This window comes from Rhipicephalus sanguineus, chromosome 10 (assembly GCF_013339695.2).
Source record: "Rhipicephalus sanguineus isolate Rsan-2018 chromosome 10, BIME_Rsan_1.4, whole genome shotgun sequence".
NCBI lineage: Eukaryota > Metazoa > Arthropoda > Arachnida > Ixodida > Ixodidae > Rhipicephalus > Rhipicephalus sanguineus.
In genome coordinates, this window is record NC_051185.1 from 71535281 (window position 1) to 71557053 (window position 21773).

General features: G+C 44.4%; 1 protein-coding gene across 1 annotated transcript; it reads left to right on the forward strand.

Moving 5' to 3' along the window:
* The first annotated feature begins 1375 nt into the window (after positions 1–1375).
* On the forward strand, positions 1376–20153 carry LOC119372119 (ankyrin repeat domain-containing protein 29). The gene is made up of 10 exons (XM_037642578.2): positions 1376–1833; positions 2492–2590; positions 4725–4823; positions 6367–6465; positions 8683–8781; positions 9555–9653; positions 11166–11261; positions 11665–11763; positions 13464–16807; positions 16872–20153. The coding sequence occupies exons 1-9, from the start codon at positions 1666–1668 to the stop codon at positions 13575–13577; spliced, it is 972 nt and encodes a 323-aa protein (XP_037498506.1). The 5' UTR covers positions 1376–1665; the 3' UTR covers positions 13578–16807; positions 16872–20153.
* The last annotated feature ends 1620 nt before the right edge of the window (positions 20154–21773 follow it).

A 21773-nucleotide genomic window follows, 5' to 3' on the forward strand; every position in this document is an offset into this window, starting at 1 on the left:
TACGCTAACACACGTGAAAATTGCGAACGGAAAGATCCCGTGGTTTGTCTTTCTTTTTCCGCTCTTCGAACGTCCCACAGGTGTTATCAGCGAAGCAATTGTTTATCGATACGCGATGTTCATAAAATACGTTTTAGGTCGAGCTCCCAAGGCTGTCAGCGAGCGATAACACGTACAATCGGGCATAAGCTTAATTATAGAGCAACAATAACTCGTAGCACACATGTCGCGCATCGGTTCTGTCATTTGGTATCGATATCACTCGTCAATGCGTATCGTGCGTTGCCCTAGTGTAAAGCAGTACAAACTTGCACAAGTGTGTCCTCAGCATGTTGAAACAGGCTTCTTTGCCTACGCGAGACACTGCTTTTACCGGAATCAACAGCTGTGTAGTTTTACCGGCCACCTGCTGCGCACAGCCAATGCATAGTCTGACACCGGTGTACTCAGAGTAGTTGTGTATTAAATGTCGTATAACAAAGCAGGAAAAGAAAAGTAAAAAGGAGGATATATTTATTTAAAACTATCGTCCGATTTAAAGGACGTTGCACTGATTCAGAACACGCACATTTTAACCGACTCTCGACGACTGCTAAATTTATTTTTCAGGAGCTCACGTCCAAGGGCACGACATATGTCAAACGCGACGTCACGTTTCTTGGGTCATCTCGTACGTTTCGACTCGTGTGATCCACACAAAATCAAAGTTGCGGCGTACGTAAACATTTCAAAGGTGTTGTTTGTTTTGACGTAATCAGTGCCTTCCTCTCCATCATTCGGGTCAGTTGAGCAGGCGGCTCGAATATTTTAGTTTGGCATTGCTTTTCATTTTCCTCCTTACAAGGGTACTTCGCCTTGAGCAACCCTGCAATCCAGCGAAGCGTAACCTCCAGTGCCTTTAGATTTTTTATAACGTTATTTCGACTGCCAGAACTGTATGCTCTCTTGTGTCTTGTAAGAGCTAATCAATTCATGCTTTAAATTCGCCAGAGGCCTGTTATGTTACTCAGACCTTCGTTTCTTTAATTTTAAACTTTCTTTTTTCGAAGTGCTGTTTTTTACGGAAGCTCCACTCGGACACCTGAAGGTCGCTCCTAGCACACGTACAGTCAACAATATTGGCTCTTTGCCGTCAAGAACAGACTACCTGCTTCCTCTGAGCACGTACTGTTATTCCTAACCTCTACAGCTAGAAAAAACAAGAGCACGTCAATCATTTTGCTTCCGCAATTTGACTGGCGTCTCTCCCCACCGCGCCAACTCGCGTCCTTTCCCTCCGCTCCAAACAAAATGGCGGCGCCCTCGCTGTGACGTCACTTCTCTCGCGTCACTCTACGCAAAGCCACAGACGCCACTTCCGACGTGCTGGATTTCTTTCGCGCTTTGTGTCATCTACGCTGACGTTCGTCCCTGTATGTGGTCGCGCGAGCGAACGCAGGAAAGGACGGTGCTAAGTGACGGTCAATTGGAGATTGCAGTTCAAGCGTCACCGTGAAGTAGCCGTGGCCATGAGGTCGTGCCTGCGTGACGGCTGCACGTACTGCTATCACGACCGCACCACCACCACCACCGCGACATCACTCGTCGCGTCGTCACCGAACTGCCACCGCTAGATACCTGTGTTTTAACCCCTGCGAGGTGGACTCTCGCGAACGGCCATTTCCAATGAAGATGCCTTTCCAGGGCCTCGCGGGTACGAACTTCACGTACTTCTCTTTGCAGAAGGAGACGCCGTCGGCGCAACTGCTGCATTTGGCAGCCCTCCAGGGAAACTTGCCGCTCCTCGTGAGCGTGCTCGACAGCGGCAAAGTGTACGTGGACTGCAAGGATCAGGTGAGCTAATCCAATTCACGGCATCGTTAAACACCACTTCGAAAAAATTCTCACAAGCAGCGCACGCTCGCATAGCGAGCGTGTCAGTAGAGCCTGTTCAGTAGAGTTGCTTCGGTAGGCTGACGAATCGAGCGCCTGCCAGCTGTTGAAACTAAGGGGTTGGCAGCCCCGAGACAAGCTCAACGTGTACCTACTGACTCACGGCTAAAGCACTAGCTTCATCGCGACTATAACCAGAACGCGAAGCTCGTGACCTACGTCACTGAAAACCTAAACTTAGATGACCTTGTTGCACTGTACGCTCTGCTTTCGGAATTGGCAAACGGCACTGCAGACGTGTTCGCTGAATATTCTAACGTAGGAGGGGTGGACATCCAACGCGCGTTGACTTTCTTGTACCGCTGTGTAGCGCTCGTCCGGCGAGTTAACTTGTATCAACTGGCTCAGATGATGTTTTCACATCAGAAACTCCCATTTTTCAGCGTCGCAGCGTGCATTTTATTTAAGGCAGTCGTACTTTTGCCAATAATGGGTGCTACAGGCGTTGTCAGGCGGCGTTTACGCTGTCTGACACCGCGCTTGATCTCATGACACCCCAAGAGATCATGCGTTCATTTAGTTGCCGATTATTCAGTTCTGCCCTTTTCGTTCGTTACAGGAAGGAACGACAGCCTTGATTATAGCGTGCGCAAACAACAACTATGACTGTGCCAAAGAACTGCTCGAGCAAGGCGCGAATCCAGCAGCCAAGCGAGTTGTAAGTACATTATATCACACTATGACAATCTTTGAACTTAAGCAATTATGTAAGCTTCTGTTGTGCCTTGTCATGACCACCTCCATTGTCATCACTATGTGTCCCCCGAAACCTGCATCTCAACAAATGTTCGACCCATTGTAGCAGCTTAGTGACCCTAATGTAGTGCTGCTAAGCAATAGGGTGTGGGTTCGACTCCCGGCCACATTTCGTTAAGGACTTAACGCACTGCAAAAAAGACCCGTGTACTTCAGGTTTAGGTGCACGTTAAGAACCCCGGGTTGACAGAATTCCTCTGGAGCCCCTCGCTATGGCATCCCATGTGATTGTATTGCAATATTGGCGCATTAAACCCTGTATTATAATTTTTCAAAAGTAAAAGTCAGGTCTAGAGATCTCCAAGTGCCCTTTCCTTTGTGCCAGACTTCGTGATGTCACTGTTCAGCCGTCCATCTTTTTCTGAATGTAAGTGATAACCATCATTATTTATGTGAGGTGCTACTCTAATTGTCTTCCCGACAACCTTGCCAATGTTTGCGAACAGATTTAGAAACGTTCGGTATGCACAAGCTGGCTATATTGAGTGCACGGTCTGTTTTTGTTGGGAGCGTACAAGGAATTTAATACTTACAGGCCGACAGAGTTAGGCAGACTACAGCTGCTTGACAAGACAATCGAGATGCCACGAACAACTACAATGAATGCACGTCGCTTTTTTGTTTTACTTTTCTGCAAACAATGGCGAGACGGAACATCCTCCAATACGGTTTCGCCAGGTCGTGTTAGGCGGCTTTATTTATACCTCCCGTAAAAAGGCTCATTTGTGGCAGGAAACCTCGTAAGCCTTACTCCTGTGAAGAAAGCGAAATAACTTTGCTGTCATCTTTATCACTGCCTAGATAAGCTGCGGAGTGTCTCTTTACTGTTTTTCACATGATTTACTGTTATTTTAAGCCAACTCACTCCGGTAGCTTAGCAGGCAACGTGTCCCATTACTAACCTTGAGAGTGTGGGTTTGATTCCCAGTCATGGCGGCTGCATTTTGATGGGGGCGAAATGCAAGAACACGCATGTACTTAGATTTAGATGCACGTTAAAGAACTCCCGGTTGTCAAAATTGATCCAAAGTCCCCCTCTAGAACAACCTCATAAATATATCGTAGAACCTCGGAAATTATATATTAAACCATTCAAGCATGGATATTTTATGTTTGTGTAAAGGTATGACTCGGCACAATAAAAAGGTGGGAGAGTTTGTTTTGATTCATGACTTCAAAAGTCGCGATCAAAACGACATACTGAATAGAAGCACACAAAATGACGCGCTACTAGCAAATGACCTATTTATTCAAGAAAATAGTTCGGTACGATTCTTTCGTTGCTGCATACCTTTTGTGTTCTCGAGCAACTTAAGTGACTCGTTACCGCATTGGCTGCCACGGGACAACTGACATTTTTCGTGTACACAAATGAGAATTGGAGAAACATGCCAAATGAATTCTTTGAACCGAAGAGTTCTACTTGTGTTTGGCCATCCTTGCATGACCCATGCTGCATACTTGAGGCTTTTAAGCGAAGCATTTACGAGTTAGATTTAGGGTGGTGGCTTGGTTCACGAAAAACACCACGCTGGCCAGTGTGCAGTAATGCGGATATAAACAAATTTGGCCCTCGAAGGTGCACCAGTCGCATGCGTATTTGTATGCACCGTTTTCCAATATCTGGTGCCCTCTCGATCGTGGACTTGTTGGCGATCAGCCGTTTCTGGTGCAGCAATCTGATCTTTTATCCAGGTCACATGTCATTTCACGTTGCCACATTTCATTGTCAACTTTCACTGTTGCATTTCATTGTTTCACGCATGACTGTTGTAGCAATAGAAGTGCTGCACTGCTAAGCACGCTGGTATGGAGGAAGGAAGCAGTTAGGAGGGAGCATTGCGCAATGTGATAGAAAGAAAGAACCAAAGAAAGGAAAATAGTGGGTGAGGCACGCATACACCAAGCTTTGCTTGCTCCCATTTTCCAGGTAGGGGCAGGGCTCCTAATTTTTTTTATTGAAGTATCTATCCACTTGTTCCCTTGAGATGTCGTCTAGTTGACCCGCTTAAGAATTGCGCTACACATTCTTTCAGACTGGAACGACCGCTTTGTTCTTTGCGGCACAAGGGGGCTACTTGGACATTGCCAGGTTGCTCCTCGAACACAATGCCCCGGTAGATGCGGCTAGCGTGGTGAGTTTTGACACATCTGAACCGTTGCTCTCCTTGTCTACTCATCTGAGCAATGCACGTACTAGGCAATAAAATTCGAGTAGAACTTGTTCCTTGTTCGTTGGATGTATTTGGCCTTGTTCATTGGATGTATTTGGAATTATAGGTAGCACAAATAAGTTTAGGCACATTCACAAGGTACACAGGACAAGTGCCTGTCCTACGTACCAACTCTTGTAAAAGTGTCAATATATGTGCACTACTTATAGTACCAAGTACGACATTGAAAGGAGTTGTTTCCTTTTTTTTATATTTTGTTTCATTGATTCTTTCATACTTTCTTAAATGTGTATTCACAATTGGGGAGGGGTGCATCTGTGTCAGGTAAGGGAAGTCATTCCATGGAGCACACTCTTTGAGAGGGAAAAATGACAAAATCTGTTATGCTTTAGGATATCGCAAGTGCTGTTCAAGGGCTAGGCTATCGTAGAATAACAGGTAGCTGAGCTAATTGGTAGGTATTCATGGTAAAAAGACTGTACGTGGGTCACACGGGTCACTCTATTAACCAGTGAATAATGGGACATAAGGAGTCGCTGACTAGAGCCTCACAGTGTAATCTATCTTTACATTGTCGAGAGTGTGAATGCACGCTGAAATTCTCGATGAATGTGTGGTTTTATACTGGCACAGGAATGAAAAAAATGTGTATAATGGTGGTAGCGCATGCGTGAGCCAACTGTCGATTAACTTGCATAAAGAAAAAATCAAATTTCTGTGGAGTTATCTCTTGCACTGACCACCACACATGCTGTATTGATAGGTATTGCCTCTTGTGTGGGCTAAGCTTTTGTGTCTACCTTCTTTTCCACAGCTGTGTGCCTCTTCACTTGTTTGTTAGTAGTCGGTGTTTGTGGTGTCTTGACTTCTCTCTTGTGTTTGTGTTTGAACACCCAGTTTTTTTAACATGAGACTGTTGTCATATGCAAAAAACTAATCCAGAGTGTTAGTGATAGGTATTCAATGGCACTATTACATTGTAGACTGGCAATATTGGGCAGTAGTGCCTAGGGACAGTGAAGGAGGCTAGTGTTTTTATGTAGAATAACTGGTGGACGTCTCTAGTTGCCATACCAACATAGCTTGACACTTGCCATCTGCCAACTAACGCTCTTCACAGTTTCCTGCTGCAGTATGAAGAGTGTGTCGTAGCATGGAAGCACAAAGCACAGGATAGGGTTAATTGGAGAGACATGGGAGAGGCCTCAGCCCTGCAGTGGGTGTAGTCGGGCTGACGATTATGATGATACACTCAAACCTCATTATAACTAAGTTACATCTTACACGAAAATAACTGCGTTATATCCGAAAATTCGTTATAAACGTATATTCCTAACACTGTATGTATTGCAAGACTATTCTTCATTTACTTCGTTATAACCGATATTTCGTTATACCCGTGTTTGTTATATCGAGGTTTCAGTGTACTTCTTGGCTCTTGTGTGTGGGGGAGTTGCAAATTGAACTGTATCTTCACTGGACTTTTTTTTTTTTTTTTTTCAAGGATGGTGGCACGCCGCTGCTAGTTGCCTGTCAGTGCAACCACCTCGACGTCGTCGAAGAGCTAGTCAAAGCCGGAGCAAGTATACACACGCAAATGTCGGTACGTTCCCGCTCTGTCTGTCAGTCGTTCAACAATCGTACCACCTGCTTTAAAGGGACACCAAAGAGGAAAACGATTTTTTGTCGTATTAGTAAATTACAATTTCACGACATCGAAAGCAGCACTGTTACCGCAAGAAGATGCTTTTAAGCGAAAAAACACACAACAAGAAAATACAGGTGGCGACACCACCTTGAAGTTCCCACACCAGCTCCCTGTGACGTCATAGATTTTGACGACTGATTTTATCAGTAAGAACGGTTTAAATTGTGTTCTGAGGCACCCAGAGTGTGTTAACATATCAAGTTTCAGAGAATTTCATTGAACCAACGTGGCCAAAGTACTTGAAAAGAACTTGGAATTTGATATGTCGCAGGTGCTGAAGTTTCAGCTTGAAATTCAAAAATGAAACTCTGACCTTCATTTTCTCTTCGCCCAAAAAGGTGCGGCCTGTGGTCGTGCCATACGTGCATGACCTGTCCCACCACCTCGAAAAGGTGGCCAGGAAGTGCAGCCTTTCGGTTGTTTTTTTTGGCACCTGGCAAGCTTGCACGTATGTGCAGTCGTGTGAAAGGGGCTGCCAAGGCTAGCTGCACAATAAAGCACGCCACACTTTTCGTTGAATGCAAAGTAGGTGTGGTGTACAGGATCCCACTTACTTGTGGAATGTGCTACGTCAGTCAATTTGGCCGCTGCATTAATGAAAGGTTGAGAGAGCATTGCACTGCTGTCAATTCATTGGCTAAGAGGGGGGGGGGGGGGGGGGGGGGTCATTTGTCAGATCACTGCCACAGGTGTTTTTGCATGCCTGACTTTAAGGGTGACTGCACCCGTATCTTGCGCAGCTTTGCTGCTCGGCAAGCTCACGAAATCTATGAGGCTTACTGCATCAGTCTAGAAGCAGATAAATGGGTAAGCACACCTTCAAAAACATATTCAGCGCTAGCAGACAAGGACATAAGAGAGACGACACCACAGTGCGCTAAGTTCAACGACTTTATTTCCAGGAAACATCAACCTTATTCATCTATGCACAGTGGTGCCACATCAGTCCAATCATTTGCCAACCAGAAAGGCTGTCTCCTTATCTAACAGGTCAATGGATTGGGCACTAACACATGTGTCACTATTACGACAGATAGCTTCAGTAATCTCTTGCTCGTCTTTATCTCTGTGCTTCGCCAGAACAATGCGGGAATTGTACATTTGTGCGCAACCACATTCCTTACAATGGGCAGACAAGTGACCGTAATTATTGTTGTTTGTTACGTTTTAACCTGTGTTCTCGTAGGCACGCCTTCGCTGGCTTTTGCATGCCAAGGAAAAAGCCTATCTGAAGCGACACTGCAAGTATCTGTGTTAGCAACACCGTCTGAACCTCTTTGTGGGTTCTGCCCATGTTCGTACGTTTCCGTGGTTTTACATCAGTAAACTTTCAGTTGATGTCTAGTGCCCGTCCTGTTTATGTGCCTCTTCCTCCTGTGTTTGTTCCTTTGCGCTTGTTAAGATGCACAAGTTCTAAACTGAAGCTTTGATTTCCACTTTCACCTGTAATTATTAAACTGCTATTGTGAAATCACCTACAACAGAGTTCACAAACTTCATCAGTCCAAACTTATTTAAGGTTTTGCTTTAGTGTCCTGTTAAGGAAGGCGCTTCGGTGGAGATTTATTTATGCATTCTTCAAGAATGTGTAACTGCAACAAGATATAAGCAGGTGTGTTATCGGGCGATCCTGGATTTAGTGAATTGTTGCACGTAAACAAGCCAGTCTGAAACGTCTTTCACCAATGTCGGCTCGATACGAATACATGCTTGAAAGTGATACTGTGCTGGAATAGAGGTAGTTTTCTGTAGCATGCAACGTGGTCATAACTATATTTTGCCGTGATTACTGGTTCAGTGCATGATTATATTAGAATAATGATGAGGCTAATAATTACCTTCTTTATGGCACGTGCCACAGTCGTAGAATCAAAGCTAGTTGGTGCTCATGGCTTATCCTCATCAGTTTGTATTTCCTAATTGTGACTGTTACGATTTGAGAGTTGAATCAAATAGGGCAATGTACTTAATTCAGTTTTTAAAATAGTTTCAACAGTGTACTTAATTCAGTTTTTAAAATAGTTTTGAATATTTGAGCACCATCATTTTATCACTCGTCATTTGCTGCCTACCTGAAGCAAGAAAAATCACTGCAATGGCCTTTTCTTGCAGGACCGTGCCACGCCCCTTTTTGTTGCTGCTCAAAATGGACATTTGGATCTCGTTTCTCATCTCATCGCCCTCAACGCGGATATCAACATCAAGAGAACGGTACGTCCGACATTTTTCGTAATGGCCTTTAAGTTTGCATGTTTAATCTTTGGCAAGCGTTCTGTGGTCAGGGAAAATGCATTAAGGTGACTGTATGGAGTAAAAAGGAAATTCTCCTTTTGAATTATTGCGTGGTTGTGACCGATGCCTCTTGTTCCTTTGTGACACGGTGTCTTGATTTGGAGACTCTGCTTACTTTTGCCATTTCTGTGCACTGTTGGCAAGGAAGAGACCACAAACACTGAGCTAATGGTAAATTAAGCACTCTTGTTGCCCAGAGTTCATTTATATCACTTCTGGTTGAAATATTTTTATGCACACAATCGCTTTCGTGAAGGCAGTAGTGGGTTTAACGAGATGTTTTGACATTGGGTGTTTTGGCAAGAATTTCAAAATATTCTTTAACCTTTTTTAGGTATGCTCACTGCCAACAGGTAACTGTCACATGTAATTTGAGTGGGTAGTCGAATTCTGTGTGTGAAGAAACATAGCATGACTGGCTGTATAATAATTAGATAACTGCCTGCGAGGTAATTGCAACTAATTGCCATGAAATGCACCATAATCTATTCTAACACTCCCACTTGCTTTCAATTTGGTCTACAGATTCTTGGCATCAAATGATGTAAATTTTCACGCTTTTATAGACAGTCGATCATAAGGCATGTCGTGAAGGGAAAAGGGAGTATATATCTGCTTATTTGACAACCTTTGCCAGTAATACACCTAGCAGGTAATTTTTTTGTGAACGTTCAAACTTTCTTTTCCCTCAGGATGGTGCCACCGCGTTGTGGATCGCATCCCAAATGGGTCACACGGCAGTCGTTGCTGAACTGCTTGCGCATGGTGCTGAGGTCGACTCAACGCGGCATGTGAGTTGTGTCGATTTCATCGCTCTGATTCTGTACCGTTGTACAGGTTGCACAGTGGTGGTCTTTAACTGGCACTGAAGTGTTTGTTCATTTCCTTAGCATTGGGATGCCACTTGTTCAGAACACGATTTGGGGGGCCACGTACACTATTAGTATGGCCAACACAATCAGAGGCAAGAAATGACTTGCAGTGCAATTATACGGAGATTGGAGAGAAATGCAGTGTGAGCTGTGTTAGTAATGTACTGTTCTCTATAATACAAAAAAAAAAAAACTCTTGCTGTGAAAGGGTACTCAGTGAGCCAAAAAAGGCATGACACAGTCTTCTGCACCAGTCAAAGGAGTACTGACGCCTCTTTTCGAAGGCGAGTTTACTCTGCCATACAAATTTCCTGTATGCAGAGACGGCTCTGAGCAGGTGTGAAGCTCAGCAAATGCTGATAAGATATGTTATTTTGATATTAAAGTCAATTTTTCCATGGCGCACCTACCGACATCAATGCTAGCTTGACGTCAGGCTACAGTACAAATTCTGGTGACTTCACGCAGCAGTCTGGCTAGTTGTGATGACGTTAGCTACCAAGACTTCCAAGATGGCCGCTTGTGTGTCATCAAAACTTCCAAAATGGCCGCTTGTGCGACGCCAACGGAGCCACGGTGTGGAGCGGCCGTGGAAACGTCACTATATATTGTGCGAGCACGGGACGAGAAGCTCATACCGTGTTGTGACGTCAGGGTACAGTAAGAACCGAAACTAGCTTTTAAAAACATGCTGCAATTACTTTTTCATGGTGCACTCGCGCTTAGCGCTACCTTTTCTAGCCTCTTGAGGGCTTGACCTTTCATTTGACGCAAAAAAACGAAAACTGAACATATTCGTGTCAGTACTAGCGCATAAACCCAAAGCCATTGGCTTGTTTGAGCACTGTGAGCTGCATGGTGACCGCGGCCGCCACGGGATGGCGCCACGTGCCCATACGCTCGCTCAGGATTGCACTGAAAGTGAGCCACGCGTTCACACACACACAAAAAAAGAAAGTGTTCAAGTCCTTGACACGCGCTGACAAACAGATGTAGCTTCTTGCCCCTTTGTGATCTCCACCGCGCCACTTTGCGACGCGTACAAAAAGTAAGAAAAACGCAACACAGCGCTGTGTGTCATGTACACTGTTGTATTTCACACTTGAATAAATGTGTTACACTCAGGCTTATGTTTCACAGAGCAGTGCTTGAGATCTGCTCCGCCACGGTGGTCTAGTGGTTATGGCGCTCGACTGCTGACCCGAAGGTCGCGGGATCGAATCCCGGCCGCGGCGGCTGCATTTTCGATGGAGGCGAAAATGTTTGAGGCTCGTGTGCTTAGATTTAGGTGCGCATTAAAAGGACCCCAGGTGGTCGAAATTTCCGGAGCCCTCCACTACGGCGTCTCTCGTAATCATATTGTGGTTTTGGGACGTTAAACCCCAGATATTATTATTAGTGCTTGAGATCTTGCTCCTCTTTTCCTCGCAGGACGGCGCGACACCACTTTTCAAGGCTGCGCACAAAGGTTACGCGGGCCTCGTCGAGCTTCTCGTTAAGCGAGGTGCTTCGTTAGGCCTCCTGAGGGTATGTCGCACGTAAAACCTTGAGCTTCTGTGCCATCAGTTCGCATTTTTTTTTTACTTCTTCGTCTTCTTTGAATTTGTGATTCGTGAGTGAGTGACCAGGGAGAGGGGACTGTAATTGTCATTATAAAAATATAGAAGACTACATTGTTCAAGAGACATTAAAGTGAAACAATGAATCAGTTTGTATTGATAAATTCTTCTGGACTCCTCTTGCAACATGTTTTAATTGCTCTGCAAAAGCGCACTCACTTCTGCTTTCGTTGGCCAACAGGATGTGCTCTTACATCTACCAGAGCTCTGCAAAGCACAAAGACATCGTGTCTCTGCTGTGTCGAAATATGTTATTGCATACAGGCTGTAGCATCTTGGGGCAATTTTTTTTTGCTCTTTGTTTCTTTCAGAATGGTGAAAGTGCCCTTCACGCTGCAGCGTTATTTGACCACCTGAGTGTGATCAAACTGCTCTTAGCTGCGGGAGCGGACCCACAGTTGAGAAATCAGGCAAGTCTACTTCAAACGTTTAGCAGAACCGCAATCCACTGTGAAGCATCGTTTCACAATGCTTCACAGTGGATCGCGGCAGAAGCTATCATTCGTACATGGCATGGTGCAACGTATGCCCAGTAGGTTTAATATATATACCTCAAACAGTAGAGCAAAGGAAAATATACTCTGTAATGAAGTTATTTGGAAACGCACTTCACTGAAAGCTCGTTAATACAGGTGCCAGACTCGAGGGAAAACCTTGCCCTATGAAACCTCGTTAATAAGTACCTGCCACGAACGCGCCATAACTAGGCACTAAACGGTAATACACATTAACCACCTAGTAAAAATACCCATTTCCTGAAGTGCATCATCGCCACGAACAAAGAAATAAATACAGTGCCACAGCAAATATTGCCTAAAGTACCTACTACAAAGCCTTTTGTGTCTTGTTGCCAAAGTGCAGATAAGATTCTGGCACTCTCGCACAACTGTCCGATAGAGCGTGGTGGCGATGCCAAAGAGCATATCGAAACTATTACAGGGTCCGGAATACACAGCGACTGACATGGTGACAGAACAAACAGTGTCGGCTTTCTGCAATACATGTGTATGAATCTGTGCCACGCACTGGTACTAAGCGAAAAATGGCACAGTTTTATTGAAACATGGTACAGCTGCGTAGAGCCAATCATCTCCTGGCTAGTTGCGTGCAGCGCGTCGCCTACTCGGTTCACACCGTCAGTGCCGGGCCGCTTGCTGTACCATATGCACGCATTTATGACGCAGACCGCACATAGGTACGGCGAGTAGCTTGTTGGGTTAATGCAGCAATGACAAGCTTCCTGTAAGCACTGCACACTACACAATACTCTAGCAGTCCTGGCACCAGGCAGAGCGCCTTTTGGTTGTCGCCTAATGAAAGTGTGCTGTATGGTTACAACAGCACCACTCTTGCTGTATCGTACGCGTGTGTTTAGCGTGATAGCGCTAAGGTAGCATGGTTTCTAGCACCTACAGCCCATAACGCAAGCTGCTTTCGATTCTATGAAGCGGTGCACAAGTGGACACAGTCCCGTACAATGAGACAGCAGTGGTCGGTGACCAGCACGTTCAGGTTGTCGCCCATTAAAAGCATGCAGTAAGCTTTAAGTAGCACTATGCCGCGCACGTGTCTGAGCAGATAGCTGAAGACACATATTGTGATAAGGTTGTCGGTGATGAGTTACACCGGTGCATTCATCAGTGGCCGCCACCTCGCCTTTGTTCCTTCCCGATGATTACCCACAAAGGCATCATTGCAATCGTGTGGAAGTTGGAATTATTGATAAGCCGATCTCCACACTTCTCAAAGACTGAAATCTTTTTGCAGCTCATTGTGATGTCGGAAAGTTCAGCGGTGCTTGAAACTTTTACGACACAAAAAGTTACTGCGGTACACAAGGTGACCACTAATGGGTAGGCGTAGCACAAACCACTGCGGCTTAATTAAGGAGCCATCAAATGCATTAGGCTCTATGAGACTCGGTCGGAAATTCGTCGTGGCTACGTTTGAGCCATTAGTATGTTTAAAGCGGGTATGTATTAACAAGGTTTGACTGTACACCAAGAAACGCATCCTCACCTTTCTGTCAAGCAGTTCTAAATAAGTACACATTTCCAGAGCAACATGGTGGTTGCATCAGCGGTGTCAGCTAATTTCTTGCCGTTTGCAGGATGGAATGACCCCGCTCGACCTCGCTCTTGAGGCTTCCAACAGCCAGATCGTCGACTACCTGAGGCAGCACATTGCGACGCGGCGCCTTCCGGACTCGATGCGTGCCTCCTGACGAGGCGTTGCGCCCAGGCTGGAATGAAAGACCCTCGCGAACTGTGCCACAGGATTGTCTGTTTTGCCATCTTGCTCATCTTGCGTTGACCGTGGCAGCCCGCGAAAAGTGGGTTCCATCGATACGGTCACACTGCGTTACTTGTGCCATTGTCACAAACATACGTCTCCCCATGGGAAATCTTCAAGGCACTTCGAAGTCAGAGCTTTCCAGTGAAACCTGGTGCAGTCAGCTTGCTCCTGTTCGAGTGGGACATTACGAAGGAGCCTTGAAGCGAGGTTTATTGTTTGGCTGTACTTAAGGTTGCTTTTTCCACTAAACGGCAGACTGGATTGCAGGCCGATTGGTCACGTAATGCGAATGTGACACGCAGCCACCATTCGGCTGGCAAAAAAAATAGCGGAGAACAGTGTGCGTCTACAGAACTGTTCTTGTGTTGTGCATGTCAATAATTTGAACCCAGGTACCGAGCATGCAGTATTTTGCAGTTAGTAGTATTTCACGATCGAAGTTCTTGCCTACACTGGTCACTAAGCTACACTGAAATTATTCCCAGGGGCTCTTTTTATTGCTGGTTATGTATATTATGTACTGCTGTATTCGTTAACTCTAGGCTTGTGCGAATAGTAAATTTTAGGTTTGAAGCGAATACTAGTGATTTGGTTGAATAGTTTTGAATCACATTCGAGTAGTACATATCACATATTATAAAGAAAAATTAGCATATTTGTCATGACCCAACTAACCTGCACAATATTTTTCTAAAATTGAAACATGGCATGTGCAAATATAATTCTTTTTCGGTTCAAAGGGAAGTGGAGGCAACTTTGAATATAGTACCAGCATTTGACTTTCGTGTAGATTGCAAGTGATAACCTGTAAGATATGTTACATTTTAAAATTTAATTTACTTAGAGCATATAAGCCAATATAAGTAGCTCTTAAACTTTAAAAGTGATGAATCGATGTGAGAGTAATTTGTTCATTTAACTGCGAAGTGGGGCTTCGCGGCAGTGTGGATTTGCCCTGGAAAGGTGTATTCACGGTACAGCACCCCTGCACTGCAGTGAAACGACCTTTACAGGAGTTTGTATATGTCTATTTGTTCATTTCGAATACTTCGATATTTATAATAATGTAAATTCGTTTCGAAGCAAATTTGAATACTGTAATATTCGTTCGAATATTTGAACTGCTTGAATATTTGCACAAGCCTAGTTAACTCATATGGCAAGCAACTTTTACTGTTGCAACAAAAACAAACATGCAGCTGCCCCTGCTATCAGAAGCGTGATCGAGTAAAGGACAGCAAAATGAAATGTGCATTCGTGCTTGCACCAGTTTTGCAAAATTGGGGAGAAATTCACGAAATGTAGCAGGCTTTAAGTCGTCTTCAATCACTGTCATTGCTTTTATGAAGTTTTAGTGATGCAAATAATGGGCAAATGGCTTTTCCTGGTAAAATTCTATAAATGATGTCAGCTTATTTCAGTGGCACTGCCCCAAGAATTTATCCTATTGACAAAGTTGGCATGATGTATGTTAAAGGAAGCTGACACAAAAATTCTGAAGTTAAGATAACTTGAGTTAGATTCGGCCTGGACAAGCGCACGCCATCTACGATATATCAACAGCAAATATAGCCTAGAACATAATTAAAATCAACTTGAAAGTGTATGCTGCACAACTGAGCACATAACGGAGCATCTTGCGACATGGACGTCAACTTGAATTTAGCAATGTAATAAACAATGTTTGTCACTGTGCCCCTGCATGTTGCAGTTGTCAAAACTGCGCACGCATGGATGCATGGTTGCGTGTGGCGCACGCACCACTGTTTCATGTAAAGGGACCAGCTGTGTTTAGCAAAAAACCTCCATTGGCCCCGCATTTCTCGGTGCTCTCTGAAGTCGATACTTCGACTAGACACTACAGAAACTTATCCAAATACTAGTAGAACTCGCTGCTGGCATAGTGTGTTATGCAAGTAATCTATCATTTCAGGCTTGAGCAAATGAGGTTTTCAGCCTTGAGAAGTGGCTCAATAGCTACTTGATGCAACGGGAAAGATAGGATGCAAAATGTTTGTGTCAGTGCTCCTTTGAATACAGACACGAATGGTAATACCCAAAAGATACTAATAGCATAAAGAAAATTTTGAGCGAGTCATTATCATAATCACCCAATTAATTTTTGTTAAGCATATTCCAGTGCTGGTGTGTACATGATGTGGGCGAGACAGTCTCTTTGTTGAATAGCAACTGCATGTGATGGATTGTTTGGCACAGTACACTGAGCAGCATTGCAGAACTTTTTTTTGGTTAGAAACTATGTGCACTGTAAAAATAGTGTGCAAAGAGTTCACTGCAAGAGTGCTGATGTGTGTGTGTTTGTTCAACCAGTCAAATTGAAGCAAGGCTTTGTTCCTCGAACACGTGTCACCGTCTGAGGACAGTTTTGTTCAGCGAGCTGCTTGCCTCAAAACACAGTTTTGTTCGAAGGGCTGCTCACTTCTAATCGCTTGGCACGCTTTGTACATTGTGTGTAATCTTATGTCACTCACATTCTGTGGAATAACGTTTGCACGCTTATTTTATTTGACAAGGCTGTGAAACTATGCAGTTTTCTATTTTTAAACTATTGCTCTACAGCGAATATCTGGTTGACTCTCCTTGGAGCTCGCCGTGGCTGGCATTAGACTAGGCACGCGAGTGTTACGCACCGCAATGAAATGGAATCCACTGAAAAGAAAGAAACGGGGAAACTACTACAGGGGCACCTGAGCAGTTTTTGTGACCTGTAAATGCGTGAGCATTAATTGTCGCTCATTGTGGCACCTCAAGCATGTCGCACCCTCGATGATGAGTTGTGTTGAACCCGCACAGCGAGCTGTGGCAGCTGCAGCGCCATCTGGTGGATCTCCCACCAGGCAGAGCCCAACCATGTGCACAGCCATTCATTGCCGCCACCTGTTGTAACGGTTGCAAAGTGCAACAGTTGTGCCCGGTAACAGTTGCACAAGGTAACAGTTGCACAAGGTAACAGCTGCACAAGGTAACAGTTGCACGAGGTAACCATTACACAGTGCAACAGTAGCGCCATCTAGTGGATCTCCCGCCAGGCAGAGCCCAACCATGTGCACAGCCATTCATTGCTGCCACCTGTTGTAACGGTTGCAAAGTGCAACAGTTGTGCCCGGTAACAGTTGCACAAGGTAACAGCTGCACAAGGTAACAGCTGCACAAAATAACAGTTGCACAAAATAACAGTTGCACAACGTAACAGCTGCACAAGGTAACAGCTGCACAAGGTAACAGTTGCACGAGGTAACCATTACACAGTGCAACAGTGGCGTGGTGGTTAGTGCGCTTGCCTGCAAAGCTGCAACATTGCCAGTGGGGCGGAAGTTTGAATCCAATGTGGCCACTTATTTTTGTACTTGATATGAAGATGACACAACTTCTATGTTGATGACGTAAATTGCGCACCGTTTTTTTGCCACGGCTTTCTAATGACCATAGGTTGCACAATGAGCCAAGTAATGCTCTTGCATTAACGTAAAGGATTGAGTGACGGGCAAACTGAACAGCTATTGGATACTATGCATTGCTAGGTTCATCGGCGTATGGTGCTTATTGCAAAAGACGGTGCTCATATATTTCGTGGTTCCTTTTTCATCATGTTTTGTCCCACTTGCAAAAGAAATTCATGTGCAATTTTTGTCGATGTCCTGGAACAGCGCAACAGATGAAACAAGCAGCCGTCGCTTGTCCCAAATTTCGCGCTATTCCTTTTCCAAGTCATCACCATCCCAACTACTAGCTCTTATGCAGAATTTCACTTTTACTAGTGAACAGGTGCGAATTTGTACTGCTTTAGTAAAATACAAATATGTGTAGTTGCCAACGAATGTTGACCGGGCAAAGGTTCAACTAGTAAAACTGTACATTCTTCTCTGTTGAGCTGTGCCACTTCTAATTTTATGGATCACCTTGTCAGTATAACCTTGTCACTTTGGATCACCTTGTCAGAAGCGTAGGATTTTAGTTAAAGGGACACTAAATGCAAATATTAAGTCGACGTTGATTGTTGAAATAGCAATCCAGAAACCTCGTAGTGCTACTTTTGTGCCAAGGAAGTGGTTATTTTGAAATACAATCACGTTTTAGTAGTCCGCATCGCGTTAGCGCATTTCAAATCACCCGCCTGAAATCAGTCTTTCACACGTCACTGCTGCCATGCCCAACGTTGCCCGCCTTTACTGCGTGGCGGCGTGCACCATTCGGGCATCCGGCAACATCACATGCATGTGGCATTTTGTCGAACTTTCTGTCAGAGCGACTTTCACGAGTGTGCAAAACACATGCGGCAATACGTGATACCGAAACTACCACTGAGACGCGACCGCGTGAGCGAAGCAGGTCGCAGGGCGAAGCGCATTTCGGCGAAAACGGAACTTTTGAACCACGTGCGCCGTTCCACATGGCAACGCCAAAGGGGTTCTTTTTTCCATGAATCAAACAGAAACGAACAAGCAGCATTTTATTACGTCTCTTGATGCACGGAAGGTTATTTTTTTTATTGCAGCTAGTTTGATTATTCGTGATTAACTGTAGTCGGACTCTCTCACGTCATCGAGATCACTTCCAAAATGTCCCACTTGTGGCGCTCATCGTGTGATACATTTAGCTTAATTTCTCGGTAGGTAGGGCACTGCTGTTGAAAATATTGCCGTTTTAGACGTCATACATTGAGCTTTCACTCTGACATAAATTATTTGCCTTTAGTGTCCCTTTAAAGGCTGTATAGGCAGGCTCCCTGAGATTTGTTCTCTCTGCATATATTGTGTCTCGTAAGCTTTTGTAACTGACCATGCAGTCATAGACAATTTTAATGTGAACAGGTTAGGACTGACTAAAAACACGTTTGTTTTTGCCGGTAGGTTTAATGTTGGCATGATTACACCTTGCACACTCAGTGTGGTGCCCAAACCGTTGTCTGCAACTGCATGATTACCGATGTGCAATTGTGTTGTCGAGTTAACACTTGCGGAAGCTGTTTCACTTTGTCATTTCTTGTTCACGTTTCATTTTTTCATGACTGCACATATGAAAAACATGCTCGAGAGAGTTGTGGCCCATCTGTTAGGATACCCACGATTCTGTAGCTATGCTCGAACCTAATGGTTACACATACTGCAGAATGGTGGTGCAAAATAATACGCAAACATTGTACCAACCTTGTATGTTGCCCTTGAGCACAGATAAGGATTGAATTACATAAAAGTACTCCAGGCCTGGACGGAACACACAGCGCAGTCATTGTAAGCTGTAGGAGCGGCCTTCTAAGAGCTCGTCGTAAATGCTTTCAGGGTGGTTACTGCAAGTACTGATCGTAGAAAGATTTCTGAGGAACTCCATGTGGTCACATGCATCTGCACAAACATCGACAACGCCAAAGATGTGTTAAAGATGCCACAGGCGTTTCCTGTGGGCAACTTTCACATAGCGTTATTTTTTTTAAGCATAAACTTTCTTGTAATTTCACGTAAGTGGCATCGTATAGCATGCTGCTGCCAAATACACCGGCATTGCCTAAAGCAGTGCTGGTTGCATCCATAACATACGAAGCCCTGAATGTTCTTTCGTGCACCGAGGGCTGCGCGACATTTTCTCGTGTATTACACAGCTGTACGGCTGCATGTAATTAACTGTACATACGTCTCATGCACACCTACGGAAAAAATCTTGCCTTGCCACGCACTGTTCTCAGAGGGACTGTTGCATGCGACTCCCGCACGCGACTTATTTTTCTTGAACTGAGATCGAGCCTGGCATAGTTTCGTATGATTCTTTTCGTGCCTCACACTTAGAACTTCGAAGTGGTTTCATGCCGATTTTATCTAAAGTGGTAAAAGAAAAAATAGAGAAGTATTTGTTGAAGACTACAGTCATTATTTTGGCACATTGGATGGAACAGAACACCACCCCCCTGTTCTCTTCTAGTTTTGTACATTTCTCTATGACAAGTTTTCTCACTGTGTGCGAGTGTAAATGTGTATGTGTGTGTGTTCCATGTGCTTGTTTTAAGAAACGAGCCTTCCGCGAGGGGAACATGCCTCCCGATGAGGCAAATCGCAGTGCCACAATCCCCGCATGTTGTACAGATTGCAGCGTGCGTTATTTTTTAGAATGCCACCTGTGGAGATGTATCAAATTTGCAAATTTGTTTTATTGCTCTGTTGAGTGTGTTGTAAAATACCGTATACTAGTTGTACGTCACATGTTGTGTTAATTTAAGCCTGCCTATGTTTTTCTTGTTACGCGATGCTAGTTTCTATTTTGTTCACGAAGGAACTGGGTTGTGCTGTGAAGTTCTGGGAGCAAACATTGCGGCTTAAAGACTTGATACATGTATTGAGGTTGCTAAGCACCTGGAGCAGATGCGGCAGGCAATCCCGAATAATGACGGGCAATCTGCTGCTGTCACTAAAATGGAAAGTTTACAATCACTGCACACTGCGAGTTCTAACAAATGGGGTGAAACGTGGGGGATAACAAAGCAACTAGAGAAAAAGTTGAGGACCACGCAGCGTGCAAAGGAACGTAAAATGATAGGAGTAACATTAAGAAAAGGGTTGCAGATTACCTAGTTGACATCAAGCAAAAGAAACGGACCTGGGCTGGCCATGTAATGATGTAATGCGTAGAACAGATGACCAGTGGACAGTAACAGCAACAGTATGGTTACCAAGGGATGTGAAATGCAATAGAGGAGGCAGAGAGTTAGATGGAGTGATGCAGTTAGGGAATCCGCAGGCTTAAAATGGAATCCGCTTACACAAGATAGGGTAAATTGGAGATCTTTGGGAAAGGCCTTCATTCTGCAGTGGACAAAAAAATAGCCTGATAATGATGATGATGATGAAACACCTTCCGATAGTCCCATCTGAGTTGGCATGCCTGGTCACTTCATATAACTGTGGCATACCACACTGTGTTTTAATTAGATTTAGCTTGTCCAAAACTTTGACACTGCGTATGACCGGGTCACTGGAGTTAAGTGTGAGCAGTCTGGTTGATGGCGCCGCTCAACTAGACAGAGTAACTACTGCAGTAAGCAGCTGCATTCTGATTCGCTGCTTGCGTAAATTCTTTGCGGCAGTGTAGTAGCGGGCACATTGCTCTTGAATTCTTTTTTTCCAACGAGAACACTCAAGGGAATCAAGGACGTATCTGTAAGGCAGTGTGGTTAGAGAAAGTGTCAAAATACATCTCCACCAGTTCCCGGTAACCGGTATTCCACAAACACCATTTGCATATAGCGGACACGCTGAAAAGCTTATTGTCTGCATGTAGCTGAGGCAGCTGCAGAAGTATCGAGAGCATACTATAAAGATGGGGGAGGCAGATCTTGTCTTTGCTTATACCCTAATCCGAAGGACTTTTTAAGTAAAGCTGTGTATAAATCTTTCACGGAGTTTCCGTGCGATAGCGGCAACATTTTACGGGGTTGTCTTTATTGACAGTACAGAGCTGCGTTGTGTTAACCGTTGCCTAAGTTAGATGTGCCACGTATAAATAGCTTTCTGCTTAACCAATGGTACACTTGCACTCACATCTTGCGTTTTTGTTGCAAGTTTCGTTCAAACATTGTTTTCATGCATCATTTACATCAGTTGCAACATAGCAGACAGAGGAGATGGCACACAGGAACATGCATTAAGTGTAATGGCAAGTACAGGCATAGTGCTAATAGTGGATGTAAGTGGAACATTCAAGAAGGGATTGCACCAGATATGGCTAGGCATTTTCAAAGTCTTTATAAAGTCGGGTAGTAGCGAATGAAATCTTGAGGACTTCCAAAAGGTGTGAGCTCCACATTTAGTTATTTTTCTATGTGCAAACTGCTTGGATTTGAACACACTTTTAGAGGTTTATTGTCAACCGCGCCTTGAACACATGGTGTTGGCGAGTTCTTCGCCAAACAGCCTGAATTTAACGTTTGCCATTATCTAGCATGTACATAGTTGATGGAAATCTTTGCCATGCCATTTGGCATATTCATAGACGTACTTCCCCAGTTCTGTAGTTTCTTTACTAAAATACGTAGCAGTGATCTCGGAAGGCAGCTTTGAAACTTAACGTGTATGAAAATTTCAGGGGTGTGCGAATAGTGAAATTTAGAACCAAATTG

Bases quoted from the DNA above. Each gene is read 5' to 3' on its own strand.
- LOC119372119 (XM_037642578.2), top strand. From the start codon at position 1,666: ATGAAGATGCCTTTCCAGGGCCTCGCGGGTACGAACTTCACGTACTTC. The intron at 11,262-11,664 runs GTATGTCGCACG...TGTTTCTTTCAG, and splicing joins CTTCGTTAGGCCTCCTGAGG to AATGGTGAAAGTGCCCTTCA. The intron at 11,764-13,463 runs GCAAGTCTACTT...TGCCGTTTGCAG, and splicing joins ACCCACAGTTGAGAAATCAG to GATGGAATGACCCCGCTCGA.